A 20,786-nucleotide genomic window follows, 5' to 3' on the forward strand; every position below is an offset into this window, starting at 1 on the left:
ATAATGTGGTCAAGGACCACTCCATTAAACTTTGGATGCAATCCTGACCACAGTTCCAATTCTGGACCACTTTTTAGTATTATTTTCAGACCTGCTAGTGTTAAAATATAGGACCACATTTTTAAAAGCCGGCGAGCAGTCTTAAAGTAACAACTAAACTTTCTTAAGAACTACTTTTCCAAAAAACTTCATATTTGTTCAAGAGGTACTTTGTGCTTTGTAATTTGAAAACATAAATTGATTTAATTTACAGGTTTTTTGATACGAGTAGTTTTAAAAAAACCTATTTCACCCGTTTGTTTTTGGCGTTGGTGTTCTATTGTTAGTCAACAGAATCTATTGTTAGTTGAAAAGGCTGGTTACATAACCATTACACCAAATTTGCATACACATGCTTGTAGTGAAATTAGCCTAAATCATACACAAATATATTATATGTTCCCGGAGAAATCTTATGTATGAGAATTTTACAGTAGGCGGAGGTATGCACTCTCGGAGTGGCTTTCTAGTTATAACCTTGAATGAAGCAATTATGCTTCGTAATATGTTTGATAATTTACCCATGTAACAAACGTAAGGATCATTAGTTTTCTGAATGCAAAGTAGATTTCAATCTTTGATTAAATACTGTATATGATTACTTAACTTTCCTCACATGTTTTTGATCAAACATTATTTCAGATAGATATATGATATGATAAATATGACGATGTATTTGGTCACAAGCCTTTTAGGCTATTATTTGTGTTGAAGAGCCTATAATTTGAATTTAAGTTTGGAAAAAACTGATTATAGAATGTTGAAATCATTAAATCTAAAAATGGTCACAACATTCATCAATTATGAATGAATATTAGGTCATTGCTTGTGATCAGATTCAGTGGCTGATCACCCAGTGGGCACATCACCCGGTGGGCACATCACCCGGTTGGCACATCACCCGGTGGGCACATCACCCGGTTGGCACATCACCCGGTGGGCAGATCACCCGGTGGGCAGATCACCCGGTGGGCACGTCACCCGGTGGGCAGGTCACCCGGTGGGCAGGTCACCCGGTGGGCAGGTCACCCGGTGGGCAGGTCACCCGGTGGGCAGGTCACCCGGTGGGCACGTCACCCGGTGGGCACGTCACCCGGTGGGCACGTCACCCGGTGGGCACGTCACCCGGTGGGCACGTCACCCGGTGGGCACGTCACCCGGTGGGCACGTCACCCGGTGGGCACGTCACCCGGTGGGCACGTCACCCGGTGGGCACGTCACCCGGTGGGCAGGTCACCCGGTGGGCACGTCACCCGGTGGGCACGTCACCCGGTGGGCACGTCACCCGGTGGGCACGTCACCCGGTGGGCACGTCACCCGGTGGGCACGTCACCCGGTGGGCACGTCACCCGGTGGGCACGTCACCCGGTGGGCACGTCACCCGGTGGGCACGTCACCCGGTGGGCAAGTCACCCGGTGGGCACGTCACCCGGTGGGCACGTCACCCGGTGGGCACACAAGAGGATGTGGAAAGTCTGATGATCAGTACTGTATATTTGTATTTTTACCAAAAGAGATGGATTTGGAAAAGAGATCATAACACGTTTTGATTCGGATATTAAATCTGGCAAACAATTTTTCACTGATTCAAATGGAAGAGAAATTCTAGAAAGAGTGTAAGTAATTATATGCGTTATTACTCTTATGATGTTGATAATTATATAAAGTGATATTCATTCAAGGTGCCTAACTGAAATAATTTGGATATTAAAATGTCTAAATATAATAAATAACTTTAGATTTGAATAAAGTTACTCACTATTTTTATGTTTTATTAGAAGTAACAGAGCAAATCCCATCTGCTGTCCATATTATATAAGTTAACATCAATCCCTAGGCAAATTCCTGCTAAATAAAACTTACTAAAAAGATAACCTCAAGTCCAAAAGAAGTCTCCACATACCGGACATGGCCTCTGAATATTTCTTCACCACCCACCACCCTTGACTTCTATAGAAAAGAAAGTTCCCAAAATGCTTTCGTTACTATGAGATGCAGTGGAATATTATTTGTTTCCATTTATAGTAAAGATCACCGTGATACTTGGTTTTACAATGTTACTGAACCAGTGTCTGGTAATTATTACCCAGTCAACAGTCGAATATACATAAAGGTAATGTTTGTAAAAATCAATTAAATAACTGAAGTGAAATGATAAAGTATAAACCAATAATTTCTTTTATATTCTTTAACCAATAATTTTAACTGACTAAAGTACACAATTAAATATCAAACATTTTACATTAAATATTACACCAAATAAAATGTATCACCCGATAAATAAAAATCCATGGCAATGTGATACGAGTTATATGGCATCGCATGAATTCTAAATAATTAAATGCACAAAGACTGATATAGATTTAAATAATGATATAATGATAATTTTCAATCATAATAATCAATTTTATCTTTATTTTGTGTGAAAACAGGATGACAAGAAGCAGATGACAATATTGACTGACAGATCACAAGGTGGAAGCAGCCTTCAAGAAGGTTCCATAGAATTAATGGTAAACATATTTCATATAAATAAAAGTCATATATAAGGCGTAACAGGATCGGTTTGTTCTTGTCTTAGGGACACAGAGCCTACCACTTTGGGATTGTTTAGGGGATGACTGACATCACCCATTATACGCAAAGCAGCCTGTATTGATCTATCATTTTTTAATAATTATGTATTACTTTGAATACATGATATATTTATTTATATTTAATAGCCTATGTAAATACGTGAACATGATGGGTTGAAACTGCATCCCATGACTACTGCTGCGAGGATTGAAATCATATATTTCCTCGAGTATGATGAGATTGACTGAGTAATTTTTGCGTGATTATCGTGTCCCTGTCATTAAACATATAAAATCCAGTAAATTCTCAAGGAGTTGATATTGACTGTGTAATTTGCATGTGGCAACACTCGCGTTTGGCCATAAAACAAAAGTCATCTACTGGGACTCAAACTCGTCATCACATGACTACATTTCACATGCCGCGCCATGTACAGTAACTTGCTTGAAAAAATAATTCAACTAAACTATTAAAACTATGCATACATAGCGCCCCCATTTTGTTATTCACCCTCTATAGATGCGATGAAAGACTGTTTGTGATTGGTCAATACTCTCATGTATGCGCAGCGTGCTGAACATCCGGTGATTCAGCTCGAAGAAGACGAATTATTATTATTTATTCGGCTATACCTGATAATAATATTATTATTACTGTAGGTTTATTGATGGAAATTCTTCTGTTAATTTAAAAGACCTAGGCCTAAATGAATATTTTATTGCCAAGGAATCATTAATTAGTAATTATCTGTATATTATTCTTCGCAAGATAAGGTGAATGCAATGCCTAACTAGCCAGGCTTCTTACATAAAGGAGGCCTAGCTACTCAACCCAGTAGCTATTTTACTTGTTGTTGGCTATGTAATATAACAGACATTGCCTTTTATATTGGTAAAATATAAGATTTGACATCCCCTCGGGAGATGATGATATGCTCTCGAGCATTATATTTCCCTTGGCGCTTCGGGAAATATATATTCCCTCAAGCAAAATATTATTCCCTCGGGATGTCAAATCTTATATTTTACCTCTAAGCAGGGAATATCTGTTGTATAATATTTATGTCTAATCCACATGAAAGTGAGTTTGCTGAATGTTTTAAATACCAAGTCAACCTGGGACGCACCTGTGTACTTTGCTTGTACAATGAGCAAAATATTATATTTGGTTCGCTTATCTATGAGTGCTGTCTAAGCGCTGTCGCTTGTGTTTTTCCTGTCCTTGGTTTCCTGATTCTGTTTTGTATTTTTAATGTTTTCTTGTTTTTGAGTCATGGTGGAAGAAAAAGCCAAATTTCACAGCACAGAATAAACATAGGAAACCGTTTAAAACTCTAATTGTACCAATTTTAAATTCAAGATGGCGTCGTGCAAAAATCAACATCGGAAATTCTTACCATTCTTTGTAATGCTCATTAACCTGATAAACTACAATTAAACCTTAAAAAGGAGAATTTAATTGAAATTTTTATTTAGACTGGTCTCGCAGAGGGCCCAGTTATGATCAGAGGCTTTGATGTACAGTACTAGTATACCAGGGTATAACCCTCTCATCTCAAAATATGTCCTAGGTTCTTTAAAGTTGACGTAGCAATTATAACTGAATCCTGGTTTTCACCACACATCACCAAAACCAGATGAACATGCTTAATTTACCTCCGCCAAGGAGGTATATGTAATCGGTAGCGTGTGTTTGTTTGTTTGTTTGTATGTTTGAGTGTTTGTTTGTTTGTTAGCAGGATTACTCAAAAAGTAATTACATGATCTTTACCAAAATGAATATACAGATAGATATGTGGTCAAGGACCATTCCATTAAATTTTGGGACCATGGTTCCAATTCTGGACCACTTTTTAGTATACTTTTCAGACCTGCTAGTGTTAAAAGATAGGACATAATTTTTCAAAAGCCGGCGAGCAGTCTTCAAGCATGACATTTTAATAAAAATGTTGGTTAATTGTACAGAAATCAAGACGAAAAAACATGAATTTCCTTTAATATCGTCAAATACAAAATTTGGCAAAATTCTTCCATAAAAACCAGGAAGACTTTTTTTCAGTAGTTGGGTGGTTAACCTAATGTAATAACATGTCTGGTGACTCCCTAGAAGGTGAAAAAAGATGGTGGATATACGGTGGATAATTTTTGCTATAGCATGAAAATAAAAATCTGAAGTTGAATAAAAATACCAGAAATGTAAAATTCAAGTTATATTACCTATATTTAGTCATCTGATAACATTTTTTACCACACTGTTTAGTTTTCATAGCTTTTTAAAATGCCTCTCTATTTACAAAATTTGTGTACAAAAGAATAGAGATTTTACTGTGTAATTTGAACTATCCCCCCACTGATAAGAAAGTGCTTATTTTCAACAAGCTTGTGTAACACAAATAAAATCCCAAAAATTATGAAACATAGGGGAAACTATAGATCGATAATGTATGATCAATAGAAATTTTTTGCCCGCACCTGGCCTTTAAAGTAACAAGTAAACTGAAATTGCATTTTCTCGAACTACTTGTCCAAAAAACTTCATTTTTGTACAAGAGGCAAGATCAGTTATAATTTTTGATTTGTAATTTTAAAACATAATTTGATTTAATGTGCACGTTTTTTGATGCGAATAGTTTAAAAAACCTATTTCTTTTCAAATTCACTCGTTTGATTTTCGCTTTGCTGTTCTATTGTTAGTCAACTGAAGCTATTGTTAATTGAAAGGCTTGTTATACAACCATTACACAAAACCATTTCACTACACATGCTTGTAGTGAAATTAGCCTAAATCACAAACAGCATTTAAGACATATATATATATATTTTTTTTTTTACCGGAGAAATCTTATGTAGGAGAATTTTACAGTAGGCGGAGGTATGCACTCTCGGAGTGGCTTTCTAGTTACAATCTGTTATCTACTTGTTCCACAGGGTCAATTTCAAGGTCAAAATATCGCTCATCCAACACAAGAGTACACACAAAAAACACAATAATACTATATTTATTCCTTATGAACTGAGCTCCTTCTGTGTTGTATAAGAGAGTAGTCCTATCATTATGGGGACAAGATTTCAATCTTATGATCATGCCAGAGCCCTTGTCCTAAGATCATTGTCTTGTCACAGACCATTGTCTTAAATTTGCCAAAAATCTTGCCTTTACAAATCATTCTGCTAATTTGATTCCTCCCACCAGACCCCAGTTACACGGTAGAACATGCAATGCTGACAAACTAATTTTCTAATAGCCCTATTCCATTTTATACTTAGTTACTCAACAAACCCCTTTCCCATCTGGCTCCATCTTCTCTCTTTTCAGTGATTTTTTTTTTTGGGGTATTTTACCGTTCTTTCGCAATATCATATTCGACTTCAAAACCCATCATGAGCCATTCGAAGTATGGAATTAGACTGGCCTATGATAGAATCTGAAAAAAGTCTATCCTTAAAACCCATCCATCTGCCTGCATGATGTCCAGCAAGGAGAATCCATGATTAAACTTTGTTGTGTCTACCCCTGCTTTCTCTCACTCAACAGGTGACATGTGTGTGACAGCATACCTTTTTGTAAGGGATTTGTAACTTATAAATAGCTGGTTCCTTGTGATGATCCATTGTCTTTTGCAGGGCATAGTGAATAAGTGGAAAAAACTGGGATTTCAATCAAATGGATACCGTGTCCAACCCTTGCCTGCTTTGGCGAAGAGCTAGGTAAAATGCAAAGGGAAATTGACTTGCGATAAAAAAAGATGTCCTACCTAGAGTAACAAGAGCCAAAAGGAATGCTAATTTGCAAGAAAGTTGATGATCTAGAGCATAAAATGACGTAAAAATTGTAAGACCGGTGGTAGGGACATCAGGGAATAATTTCGCCAGTGTAGCATAGCAAAAAGCTATACAAAACAACCTTTTTGCTACACATTTCTACAATTGTGTAGCAAAAAATACAATACAAAACTATATTTCTTGACTAAAAAATCAGTTTGATTAGCAATTTTGCTAAACAAAATTTTCAATTTTGGAGGATTTCTATTAAAAATTCCAGCTGACTAATTGGCCTCCCATTATGTGTCTTGCTGAAATGTAGACACCCAGATGTTACAGGTGCCAAAGCTGGATCAAGCTGTCTGCCCTTACACCATAACACCAAGACTTGCTCCACACATCGTCGTTATAATTTTTGTCTGAAAATACAGAATTGTGAAACACGTATAGAAATCGATTTGCATACCGCAAACATTCGATAAGAATGACGTAGGTTATCATACCGTATTTGGCTATATGGGGCGGGCGGTATGTAAATATAGATTTCGAACCAACCAAGGATCATTTTGTTTAAAAATGAAAATATCGAGTATGTACAGTGTGCTGAATGTACGATCGAGACTGGACAACTGTTGAAATATAAAATCGTGTTGCCAAGTTGTTTTGTTTATTAATTGTCTAGGCCTCCTAAGTAGGATAACTCAACTCGTACGTAGGCCTATGACCTGCCATAAAACGTCAATAAGGTAGATACCACAACAGAGCTACACCACCACACAGACAGGACAGGCTAGCTAGGAGGACAGGGTCTGGGTGGGAATTAAATAATCTCTTCATAATAAATCCATTCAATGTTTGATTTGCGAAGAAGCCTATCATTATCAAGAAGAGTTTTCATGTTCTTGGAGAAAATCCCATCAAATGTTTACCAGACTACTAGGCAATCATATAAAATCATTTCTAGCCTTTAGAAACTTTCATCAATGTACAAAAGTACACACGTGTGTACGTCTCCACGCATTGTCTACTCTAAACGTAACATAGCGCATGCGCTACATCTTAGTTGTCGAGTCTTTGAAATTCTAAAATATGAATATTAAACAGCGTACGAGTAAGTAGCCAATCGCATGCTGCTGAAACTAGTCAACTGGATAATCTATACACCAAGAATTCTTGGTGTCAAACCACGTGACTTTTGCGTGTTTCCCCAGACGGAGTATCCAAACTCAAGTAATACACATATGAAACGCCATATGTGCAAAAATATTTATATTTTTACTAATATTAAGACAAAACTCCGTCTGGAGCCCAGACAGTAGAGCAGTTAACGCCATAAAAATAGCCAAGTTGTTCACTTTATTACCAAAGCATGAAACTTGCCACAAAGACAACACATTATACTTCATAATCACAGCCCTTGAAATAATAAATTTGACTAGACTTGATGTTCGTCAGCATTCACTTACTATAAAATTTGAGAAAGAAGGCCATGCATTTATTCCTCACGAATCGGCCACTGGACTCACTTTACACTCCAGCAATTTTTGCATAGAAAGATTTTGTAAACCGACCATACTGTCCTTAATAACTGCATTTTATGGTGATTTTTTAATGTTGGTGTTTGATGACCTATTGTTTTAAAATTTGAATATATAGTCAAATTTTTAACCTATTTGTGAATTTTGGATACAATTCAGTGTTATACTGCAAATCAAAATGTGTGTTTTTAACCAAATAAACCAGAATGTCCTGCAGAAAGTAAGAATAGGTCACAATTCTAACCGTACAGTGAAAAGCCCAGGTGTTGCCAAGTCATTCAGGTCAAGCACATCCGCTGTGGGAGAGACTGAAGACTGAGACTTGGCTATTGTGTCGTAATAATATTTTCTCGTGTTTTTAGCCTGTTATTATTTAACAATTATACATTTTTACATTGCTAAAATAATATTTTTTACTTTTTCCCATTTCTTTATGCTTTCCTCTCTTTTATACACTATATCACATTCCATTCTGAATAGAATTCCTTGTTTAAAAGATTTCCATAAATTAAAATAACTTTTATTTGTAACATCACCCAGTATCTTTTGTTTATAAATATATAAAATCAGTAAGAATATTTCTTGTTCCAATTACCAGATTTTGAAAAGACATGTTTATATGATTGTACTTTTAAAACAATCTCTATTTTTGTCCAAAAACCTTGAATAAATTTACAAGTGAAAAACATATGCTCCTCATCTCGTACCTCTCCACATCTACCACATATATTAGTATCTTTTAGTTTCCAGATAAACAACCTTTTGTTTGTTGCTAAAATTCTATTTAACAGTTTGTAATTAAAGTGTATTAATTTTTTATATTTCATTTTACAAACTTTAGACAACCAACATGACTTCCAATCAATATTCAAATTATGAAAATATTTTTCCCATTTTCCTTGACAAACCGGAGGGACAACAATTTCCTCCACAAAACAGAGATAAATACTCTTTGTTGTGATGTCCTTATATCTATTCTTAACGACATTTTCTGTTATATTATAATAACAATTTTTCTCGTATTTGATTATAGTTTTCCATTGTATTGGTATCGCTTTTTAATAAGCACATGTATTCATTTAACCAGTTTGCTTTGTACTTTAATTTTACCAACAATTCTTTTGAAGTTATGAATCTATTTTCTTTTATAATATCCTTCACTAAAATAATACCACATTCAATCCAATGTTTATAACATAGTGATTGGTTTTTAAGTTGTATTAAGAGCCATTGTCTGTAAGAATCAAAGAAATATCAAAAAGAGTGGCAGACTCTAAAAAATGGATTTCTTTCAAATTTTGCACATGGCTATATATGTGTTGAGAGAAATCAAATATGAAGTATTTTTTATTTCACACGTATATTTCCATGGCAACGGCCAAATTTGTGTTTTTGACAAATTTTGTCCTTTTTTAAGGTTTTTTAAAATGGATATTGGTACTACTTTGATGAACGATATTTTTGTTTTGTTCATTTGATTATAAAAAATAATTAGTGTATGCATAATAACAATGCATTGTGTACCTGTTTCAAATTATTATTTTTTTTTTTATTTCATACTTTGGGCGATACCATTTATTTAAAAAGGGGTGTTTTTCACTTTTTTAAAATTGTTCAATGCAACTAAACTTTACTTCACCATAACGCCCAAAGTGGTGTATTTTTTTAGCTGATTTATTACAAATAGGTAGTTCTAATGTTTACTAATTGATTTCTAAAATAAAATACTGGGGTAAATTTAAAATCTACAAGCAGTGTTGCGAGAAACATAGGCATTTTTATAAAAAAAAAACATGGTATATTAGTAAAAACATTTTATTTTCTTTGATTATTTGATTTGAAACTCATTGGTCAGAAAAATTCTTAATTTTTTATATAGTTCTAGTTGTGTTGTGAGAAAAAAAAAATTTTAATTATAGATTCTGTAATTCCCAGTTTTAATGTCATTTTATAGGTTATATCCTCTGGAAAGTTGAATAAATTATCAGATCGTTGTGAATTTTAATCTTTGCAACAGATTACTCCTCTCTTATTTTGAAGCTCCTCTTTCATTTGTTTACTTCTTTTATTTGCTAACCTAAGCAGATCCCACATGCCCATCCACCACCACTTTCGACTACCACCCCTCCTCCCCACCCCACCCCGACTATAACCACAAAAAGATAAACTGCAACACTTTGGTCGATCATCCACTATAGAGTGTCAAATGCATGCATTCAAGCACCACCCACACTGCCGCTACTATCGCCCCAATGAATAGACGGATTCAAACTCCTCCATCCCACCCCCTCCCCCTTTCTCCAAGCCCCCACCCACCCCAAGTTAAAAATTGCAATGCAAAAGATAAGACATAAAGTTAAGTTTTTAGACCCTCGCCTTCAACTCCCTAACTATTTAAAAGTCCTGGATCCACCACTTTCCCCTCCCCAAAATAGAACCAATCAAAAGTCAATGATATACTCAGGTATGTTAATGCTAATAACAAATATTGAAGCCCTGATTTGAAATTTCATTTCATTTAAGGTCAGCATGTAAAATATCACACTTTATTATTAAATATTGGTTTTAAATTCTATATTTTTTTTACTGTGATGGTTGGATTCAGTAGTAATTATTAATTAATAAATTATCTGATAATTATTTAATTTCCCTTAGTTATGCATAGCAACAGTTACTATGGTAACTAAAATTGAGATATTCTTTAGATTTTGCATATTTATCTTATACAAATTTAAATTTGTAGATTATTAGCAGGCATGCCTTATTTTGTATTTTCAAATTACCGTTTCACAAGGTCATATTCGTAAGCACTTTCTTCTGTGATTATTTTTATTCATGAAAACCCCATATTTTATTTACAGCGGCCACCTCCCTTAACGGACGCACTTTGAAAAGCCTGTTTGTTCTTCCTATCTAATTAGTGCATTTGGTGCTTACCGTATAAGCAGCTGCGGGCACCTTTTTTATACAAAAAATGAGATTTTTTGTAAGCGGCCAATCGAAAAATGTGATACTTATTGCATGGACCTATGAATTAGAGGTGCATGTTTATTGTATTTCTTTATAGCTTTATTTTAAAGAGGTTTTAAAATGAAGAGATGAGAAAACTACTCAAATTTTGACCGACCATTTTTCATATAATAAAAGTTTTTAAAATTTGTCTGAAAAGCTAAAAAATACTAAACCACCTGATTATAAATAATAATAGGCCTACAATTATAAGCGGCCACTTTTCCAGGTCCCGAGGGTGGCCACTTATGGGAGGTTCAACTGTATTTAAAAAAACAATTATCCTTAGTTACGCATAGAAACAGGTTCTAAGATAACATAAATAATACATTTTGACATAACTTGACCCAACAAATGACCCTTTCACAAGATCAGACATTTTCTGGGATTCAGTAAATTTGGGAAAAGGTAGTAAAGCTATGTAATTAATTGTTTGTAGTCATGAAACCCCATATTAAAAATATTGTACTTAGTTACATATAGAAACAGTTGCTACAATACACTATAGGTAAAATGTTGATGTCATTTGACCTCAATATGTAAAATATTTTTTTTGTCATGAAAACTCCATATTTAATTTTTTTTTTTAAATATCATTAGTTACGTAAACAGGTTTACCTTTATTCAAGACTTTCTTTCTGAGATTATTAGGATTCAGTATTTAAAGTAAATTTGGCAAAAAGTAGAAATGTAAAACTATGTAGAAAAAATGTTTTGTATTTATGAAAAACCCCTTATTTTTTTGAAATTTTCGCATAGAAACAGTTACTATGGTAAAATGTTGACCTCAAAATGAATGAATTTACAAGGTCAAGTTTGTCATTAATGGAATGCAGTAGAAGTAAAATTGAGAAAAATTACAAATGCAATCAATTCTTCGTATTTATAAAAACGCCATTTTTTACGTTTAAAAAAAAATTACTTTCCTTAGTTACACATAGAAATGGTTGCTAAGGTAACACTATAGGTAAAATATGAAAATTGTTGAGAATTGTTATGAACTATCTTGTAAATTTTGATAAAACATTAATAGTTGTAGTAAAGTGGGGACCTGTCCTGTTTTGCATTCTGACCCCTTTTGACCTCAAATGACCTATTTACAAGGTCAGATTTTTTGGGAGGTCTTTCTGTATCTCTTTACACAAAATTGATTTAAAAATTTATAAAAACCATTGACGCAATTATTTCCAAGTTTAACATTATTTTCCACAACTAAATATTTCAATGCAAAATACTGTTTTTCTGGCAATTAATTGAAATAAACCTGGCAACACATTCTCCTATTTTATCTAAACTATTCGTATGACTCTAGTTGCATTATGACAAGCCACATATACATTTTATTATTGGATTAGCCATAATTAAATTGTGTTTCATGTGTTTTGTTTGTTGATATTTGGTTATCTTTTTTGTATTTTTCGTATTTTCCTGGCAACACAAAACCTATGTACGAAATTTACCCCAGTGTTTTTTTCCTGATTATTGTTGAAAAACCTATTGACTATCAAATTAAAAAACCTCATTGATTTAAAAACACCACTTTGGAAGTTATAGGTACGTTTATGAGGTATACTTTTTAAAAACACCCCTTTTTAAAATAATGGTATCAACCAAACTCCATTTTGTAATTTATTTTTTTCTACATTAAATGGAACTCAATACATGTTGTTTACACTGCTATAAACAAAAACTGTATACTGTAAGTATTTTTGGTTAAAATAAGTATACAAGTTTGTACTTTTTCACTATAGAAAATCTGTGAAAAATGGCAAAAAACATCAAAATTTGGATAATTGACCGTTGTCATGGCAACGGAGGCTAAAAATTAAAATGAATGTTGTAGATATGCTTTTTATTGAAATGTCTATTCATGGTAAAAATTTGAGAGAAATCCATTTTTTTACATCTGCCACCAAATCTTTGATTTTTACAGACAATGGCTCTTAACTTATTACCCCACAACTGTTCATTCATTATATCATCATATGTGTCTACACTTCTTTTATAGCAATTATTATACTTTATGCATGCTTTCAACATACTCTCATAAAACATAGGCATTTTATGTATAAAGTGGTTTTCATCTGTCATGTTAAAAAGAATATTTTCTGAACATAAATTATTAATATAAAATTTTGGAATAAATTTCCATTTTGCTTCATCTTCATGTAACAACCTTTTTAGCCATGTGACATTAAGTGCTTTTGTATGTAATTTAAAATCTGGCATTTTAATTCCACCTTCGTTTAGGTTTCCAATTAAGGTTTTACTTTTTATTTTTTTCCGCTTCTACGTGCCAAATTCTCTTCCAATTCTTATATTTATTTGCTCAATTCATTATCTTTCGAAATTGTCATCTTCAAGTTTTTTTTGATAATTTCATCATACCAAAAAATTTGAACATGATGTGTGTCCCATAATTTCACCAATGTTACACTGTATAGGTATACTGTATATATTCTATATGGCATATAGGCACAACTCAGCACTATAAGCTTTAATGCATCAGGTCATAGGATGCATAAATCAACATTATTTTATCAATCGTATCTTAAAGATGTATTGTCCCCCTGAAAAAAAAAAATTTTTCAATATTTTTGTTGAATAGGCCATTTTAATTGCACATAAAAGTTATTCACTTTGACCTCAATTTGGATTGAAAAAAATAATTTTTTACACGGGAAAATCGCAATTTAATGCAAAAATTAACCAACCGGAAGCTATTTGTCTGGAAGACAAATGTGTTCCGGTTTAATTTAACCCTTGACCTGAGTTAGCTCATAAATATTCATATTGTATGGATACATCATGTGGATGATGATGCTTTCCAAATCAACAGCCAACAACGATAGCAATGCATGCGTGCGAGAGAGTCGAGTAGTGATGCGAGACGAATCTTGAAGAAAACACGAAAACTATAGCTAGCAGAATGCTAAGTTAGAATTACAGTTGGTAACTTTGATGTTGAATCTTATTCATTTAGGTGAGTTTCGCTAACAGGAGAGGCCTAGCAAGGCCTAGGCCCGAATTTGCTGCTACTGTACTACTAGTCTACTACTAGCACTGACAGTCTCGAGTAGCCTAACTGCTGCCTACTTCTGTCTCTAGAAGTAGAGTGTAGTAGGCCTAGGCAGTACACTGCTAGCTAGGGCTACAGTAGACCACCACCAGAAGGGATGTATTTTTGCTTCTATCATAATGAATTGGTTTAATTTTTAAAGATTTCAACTATCTATTCGGCAGTGAAAATTAAAAAAAAGAAGAAAATCTAAATATTGTTTTGGATGTTTTACTGATGCAATATTTTAAAAATATTTTCTGTATCAAATGCAATAGGTTCAAATTAACATTCCGCAAATAAACATTTTATGCAGATATTTTGACACAAATTTCCTTTTTTTTTAGGTTGATTGATTGAACAATAAGAGCAAGTAGTGAGAAACATAAAATGTATCGTACAGTGGCAACATTCACAATTTATTGAAACGTTTCTTACTATTAAAATGACACTTTGTAATGGATGTGAGCGATCTTAGAAGACTATAGCTGTCGTAATTACTGCCACAATCAACACATTGATAATTAGTAGACAAATTGACACAAAAAACAATACAGGAATTCAATAAGATATACTGTATATATATATTTTATTAACTCCTTTTGCACTGTAATATTTACAGTAAAATTATGAAGTGTAAGTAAATTTGAAGAATTTATCCTGTGTACTGTTGTAGTAGTTTTTTTTTATTTATTGAATGTTATGTTTACAAAATAATATACTGTACATATAATACAAAAAAAATTATACAATATTTTACAAGCTGGACAAGAACATATTGGCCGAATGCAGCAGGAGAGTCGGAAATATTTTTCCTGCAATATCCAATCATATTCCAATACCGAGTCTATCATTGTTGTCTTTGGGTGACCTCTGTTCCAGTCTTCATCAGCTCAACGTCTTTAAAAAAAGTAAAAGCAAAGTATGAAAATCTGGAAAAAATAGATCATGCATATTTAGTGCAAAATTGGGCTAGTGAAATTGCTTACTTTGACATAGTCAAATAAGTATACTACCTTTCTATGGTAATTAAAACACATTACTTATAATGTTATAACTTATAAAAAGAGAAAATAAACATTTGACTTACTACAGTACAGAGAACATTTGTTTGTGTTGTAAAATGGCTAAGCTGGCTTTTCCCCTCTGTCTACTTGTACAGTGCTGCTGAAAGGTTCTCAATTTCAGGCTTGTATTGCAACCATTTTCCCTGAAAAATGTTTATTTTATTTTTATCATAAAAATTAGTTAAACAAGCTTCAACTGTAAATATATATGGTACAGCAAGCTGGCTGTATTTTCGGAATGTAGCTAAGATTGATGGCATATAGCCTAGGCCAGTCTATGAAGAGTACAATGTATAGGGCCTAGCTGGGCATATTCTGCAGGGACCCGATTGTCACAGTCTGCTTGCTACTACTAGCCTAGTAATATGCAGCAGCATGTATTAATTATTCTAGGCCTAGCCCTGAACTGAAAAAATCCCAGGCTAAGTTAATTAATTTACCTTCCTGTTATTATTGCGTTATATATATTATTATATTTAAAATAACCGTCTAGGCCTACTTACCGACAAATTAACAGCTCAGCTTTACATATTTATACGATCAGGCCAGGGAAACCCACAGTCGAGTCGCGTCGATCTCTGGTGGTGGTGTTGTACATACAACGTGCATCGTCCATTGTTAGATCAGATCTCTGCTGTGTGGATGCTCATTAACATATCATGCATATGTATGAGTTAGCTCTACCGGCCTAATTTCTGAGCCGATGAGTTCGAAAAAATGGTAAACTTATTTTGATTTTTTTATAAGCGAAATCAATATTTTTTTCGGATTTTTTTTTGGTGGAAGTGAATAACTTTATGTTAACTACAAAAGGGTCTATTCAAAATTTGATTTTTTTCATCTTTATTTTTCATTTTTTGGGGGACAATACATCTTTAACATATGTGTATGTTTTAAAAAATTTAATGTCAGTAAAATTATAAAAAATTATCACCTATAATTCGTCAAAGTGACCAATTAAATTCTAGTTATTAATCTTGATTTTTAATATAGGCTTAGTATTTATGTATCAATTCTTGTCATAAAAACTGAATCGAATCTGAAAGGAAAGCGAAATATAATTTTATTTATGTTATGTCTTGAATGTAGATTCATCGTAGAATACAGCATGATGACGGACGAGGTGTTGGTGAACCACTAAATGAGACTGGACAGTTTGGAGATGGTCTAATCATACGTGGCAAACACTTTGTATTGTTGTCGTCACCGGCTAAATCAGCGAGTCTTCATCGTAACTTAGCTGAACAACTTTACATGGCACCATCTATATCTTTCTTTAAGGCTTCTGCTGATTGGCAAATAAAATACAATTTAAGTGTGAGTCATTCTTAACCTTTTTGAATAGTAAAAGTCAACAAATTACAATAATAAAAATATATATATTTATATTTTTCAATTCTATTCCTTTGAGAATTCTAATATAAAAAAATAACAATTCTTTATGTTAAACCAGTAATTAAATACATTGTGCGATGTATATTTTGTCATTTTACAGGGTTCATTCTTGCATAAAAATCTTCCTGCTAATGTGCATCTTTTGACTCTTGAATTATGGGATAGTAACACTGCACTTATTCGTCTTGAGCATCAGTATGAGAAGGATGAAGACCCAGACTTGTCAACAAATGTTACTGTGTCATTCAAGGTAATTACAATAAAGCTAGTTTGTAAAAAAAATGTATTTACAGTACCAACTACAAAAAATCTACCTTGCAGACATTTAAACAGTGTTTAGCCGGCCAACCGTATCAACTGATCGCATCGTTGGAGTTTTAATTAATTACATGTATCCCTGGAACATAATGCATTTCATAATTCACTGTTACAGTATCTCAGTGAGTAAAATGCTGTGGCCATTGATATCAATGCTCAGTATAGTCGAGTTTGAATCTGCAAAACGTGTAAACAAAAAGTATCACCGCTTAAAGGAAAGGGACACCCTAATATTTTACTTAACTATTATAAAAGTAACCCTACCAACAAAACTATACCACAAGTTAATTACAAAAGTAGGAAATAAGATAACAAAGCTCCGACAAAAAAAATATCAAAACCATTGACATTTTTAAAAATGTAAATGAATAAACACACACAAACAAAACAAATGCAAGTGGCTTGATTTTTGTTGAACATGAAAACAACTTACCATGTACCTATTACCACCACATTTACAGAAAACAATTAATTAACAATAAATATAACAATGTGTGAGCAATATGAGGTCATTTGTATGATTTTGGTTGTGTTTCCGCAGCAATGTATTTTTCATAGGATTTATGTCTACTTTTTTGTTTTATCTATAGGTAAATGTGAATAATACACCGCAAAAAACTCTGAAATATAATAATAATAATAATTTATTGGCACTGCACTTTTTTAATCAGTGGCACACTTCAACTTGTGGAGGCACGTCCAAAGAAACAAAATATAACAATAAAAAAAATTAAAAAAATGGAAATGTACATTCCTACTAAAAAACAACGACTAAAATTAACAGATATAGTACAGACAAAAATATGTATAAACATATGTATAAATCTGTTTTTGTGATGGTAAAAAAACACTCCATCGATCCTAAGATTGGACCTCATTTGGCACGGGTTAATCCAGTTCCAGGCAGATTTTACTTCTTACCTAAAATCTACAAAGCAGGCAATCCTGGTAGACCCATTATTTCGGGCAATGGCACTGCTACAGAGAAAATTTCTGAATATGTGGATGATACTTAGACCATATGTAATATCCCTTCATACATTCATAATCCGGTGGCAGGAGGGGGAAATCACCACCCGAAAGGGGACAAATTGCCATCAAACTTTTCTAGACCAGAATTTTCCGTAGATTACGAATATGGAAGGTAATCGATCAGGATAGGAAGCGTTTTCGAGATATAAGGGGTCAAAGTTCAAAATTGACCAATTACAACAAAGTATGTATATGTATTATAACAAATTTATTGAAGCACAATTTGGTCTTTTATTACATTTTTATGATTATAGGTGTCTATTCAAACACCTTATGAAAAAAAAAATCCTTTGTGATTAAGGGTCAAATGTCAATATTGACCTATAAAACCAAATAAAAACTAATGTTTAATAAAAATTGGATGTTTTCTCATCCTGTTAATCAATCATACGCAATGTAAAAGAGTGAATGCATCATTTCATCAGTTGACATAAGGTCAATTTCCTCAGTTGACGTAAGGTCAAAGGTCAACATTTTAATACGCGTATTAGTTAAAAACACATAAATGCAAAGTTGTCCAAACTATGATAGTGATGGTTTTACAAGTAATCATATTATTTGATCAGTAAAGTTATGTTATTTCATTATAATTTGGATTAATATAATTATAATACTGTATTTCATCAAATCAGACTTCGATCAGGATAGGAAGCGAATAGGAAGAGATAAGGGGTCAACGTTCAAAATTGATAAATTATAACAATTTATTATATACATATGTATTATAACCAATTTATTGAAGTTCAATTTGGTCTTTTATTACATTTGTATGGTTATATAGGTATCTATTCAGTCACCTTATATAAAACAAATACTTTGCAATTAAAGGTCAATGTCAATATTGACCAATTACAAATCATCAATCATACACAATCAAAAGAGCACATTCATCATTACACCAGTTGACATAGGTCAAAGGTCAACATTTGAACAAGTAAATAATGCAAAGTTATTCAAACTATGAGATTATTTGATCAGTGAAGTTATGGTATTTTTTCTAGTGCGCATTATTTTAAATGTATTATAATACTGTAAAATAAATAATAAAATTAATATTATATTAACTGTTAAAATGTTATGATGTTAAAATGTTACGCTGACCTTCAATGATTTGCCACTACACAGTATTTATTAGGGCTACAATATTCGTTTTTGAAAAATAAAATATTATTAATCTGAACCAGAGAATAATCAGATCCAGGTCACTACACATACTGACCACAATTTGTATATAGCCACAGTTAGTTTGGATTCTAAAATAACCCATATAAATTTGGCCGAATGAACCCTCTAAGGACCCTTTTGGAAACTCTATGTTGTGTCACTTAACTCTTCCCTGGTGGTGTGCTACATAAGACCGTGTATTATAAATTAATATTGGGTAAATAGTTCATAGATGAACTATAGAATAAAACTAAATGTGCACCCTCAATTTTAAAATAACATTTATGGATTTGCCCAAATGAACCCAAGGGCCGACCTTCATGGACCTTTCGGGGTTCTCTATGTGGGGCTACAACAGACCCTATTGGAAATACTGTATGTGTGGTGAAAAAGTGGGTTCATAGAAATATAATTAATATCCCTGTGCACCCTCGATCATCCATAAGGATCATTTATGGATTTGCCAAAATTAACCCAAGGACCGGTCATCCTCCATGGATGGACATTATAAGCCCCATAATGGACATATAAGGGGTGACACTGTGGGTTAATAGACAGGCGGGGCCCATGGAATAAAGCTGTGCACTCTTGATTCTTAAGGAACCCATATGGATTTTGCTTAAAATGAAACAACTTGTCATCTATTTAGACCCTTCTGTGGTTCTCTACTGTATGTTTAGTCCCTGTATCGGATCAATGCATTTTGCTACATTTAAGTTACTGTGTTAGAAATATATCGGGTAACTAAACTGTGGGTTCCAAGATTAAGCCATGGGAAAAGCCTGTCTGTGCACCTATAATCCTTTTAAAAGGAACCCATATGGATTTGCCAAAATGAACCAAGGGTAACTTCTGGATTCTCTATGAGCCGTACATTCGGTTTAATTAGAGATACATGGATAAAAATAATACCTGAATGAAATTGCTCAAATGTTTCTGAAAGACTGTATAGTAGTATTCCCCTTCCACACCTCTTTGAATTAAATCTGCCCCGATAAGCTCTTATGTACAGGATTTCAAAGCAATAATCACATCTATTAGATTGAATAAAATTAGCTATTATAAACATTAGAAATCTCTATGCCATGTCGTTATTTAGATGAGAAAAACAGGTCAAAGGTTAAAATTACAGAAAAATAGGTGTTTCAGTCACTTTTTGAAAAAAATGTTGCATTATGGCAAGTATAAACATATATATTGCGAATAATTTGACACCAAAATATATCTATATCTCTATTAAGTTATGTTATTATAACCTTACTCAATTATGTAAAAGGTCAATAACAACACTTCCGGTCATTTTCAAGCAATATCATCTGTTACACTGAATATAAATGTATATTTTGAGAACAATTTTCTGCTATTTTTAATTCTCTCCGACCTGCCGTTACTTAGATATAGCTAAAAGAGGTCAAAGGTCAAAATTGCTAAAAATGGGGGTTCGAGTCAATTTTACAAAGAAAGTTCTGTTAGAGCTAATATAAACATATACATTTTGAACAATTTGACACCAAAATTATCTCATTACGTCCAGTATTTCCAGAGATATAGCATGTTTTATAAAAAAAAATAGCGACCATTTTGTTTATGCTAATTATGCAAATTGCTCAATACTGACAGCTGTCCAGTAAAAAAATATATTCATTCTGATGGTATCGAGATTCAAAATCCATCAACAACAACAAAAAAAGTATAGAAAACATTGCAAGGTTAAACCCCTTGGCTGCCAAACTATAGGTACGTTCTATGATTGGTCAATATTGACATTTGACCCTTATTCACAAAGGTTTTTTTTTTTTTATGATTGAAGATGATTGAATAGATACCT

At 33.2% G+C, this 20,786-nt stretch overlaps 1 protein-coding gene and 1 long non-coding RNA gene across 3 annotated transcripts in view; one reads left to right on the forward strand and one right to left on the reverse strand.

Annotated features, from left to right (window-relative positions):
• Positions 1–20,786, forward strand: part of LOC140051751 (lysosomal alpha-mannosidase-like) — a 143,384-nt gene that overhangs the window by 104,171 nt on the left and 18,427 nt on the right. The window contains exons 18-22 of the mRNA XM_072097051.1: positions 1,554–1,655; positions 2,065–2,152; positions 2,472–2,552; positions 16,139–16,366; positions 16,545–16,694. Of these exons, the coding sequence (XP_071953152.1) occupies positions 1,554–1,655; positions 2,065–2,152; positions 2,472–2,552; positions 16,139–16,366; positions 16,545–16,694 (649 nt within the window). The remainder of the gene's footprint in view (positions 1–1,553; positions 1,656–2,064; positions 2,153–2,471; positions 2,553–16,138; positions 16,367–16,544; positions 16,695–20,786) is intronic.
• LOC140051504 (uncharacterized) lies at positions 14,553–15,854 on the reverse strand. 2 transcript variants are annotated; one of them, XR_011845528.1, is made up of 3 exons: positions 15,553–15,854; positions 15,073–15,192; positions 14,553–14,914 (listed from the first exon to the last, which is right to left on the reverse strand). It is a non-coding gene; the product is annotated as an uncharacterized lncRNA (long non-coding RNA). The 2 variants fall into 2 exon arrangements; XR_011845529.1 differs by having other exon boundaries at positions 14,553–14,882; positions 15,553–15,851.

The sequence above is a fragment of the Antedon mediterranea genome, chromosome 6 (genome assembly GCF_964355755.1).
Source record: "Antedon mediterranea chromosome 6, ecAntMedi1.1, whole genome shotgun sequence".
In the NCBI taxonomy this organism is placed as follows: Eukaryota; Metazoa; Echinodermata; class Crinoidea; order Comatulida; family Antedonidae; genus Antedon; species Antedon mediterranea.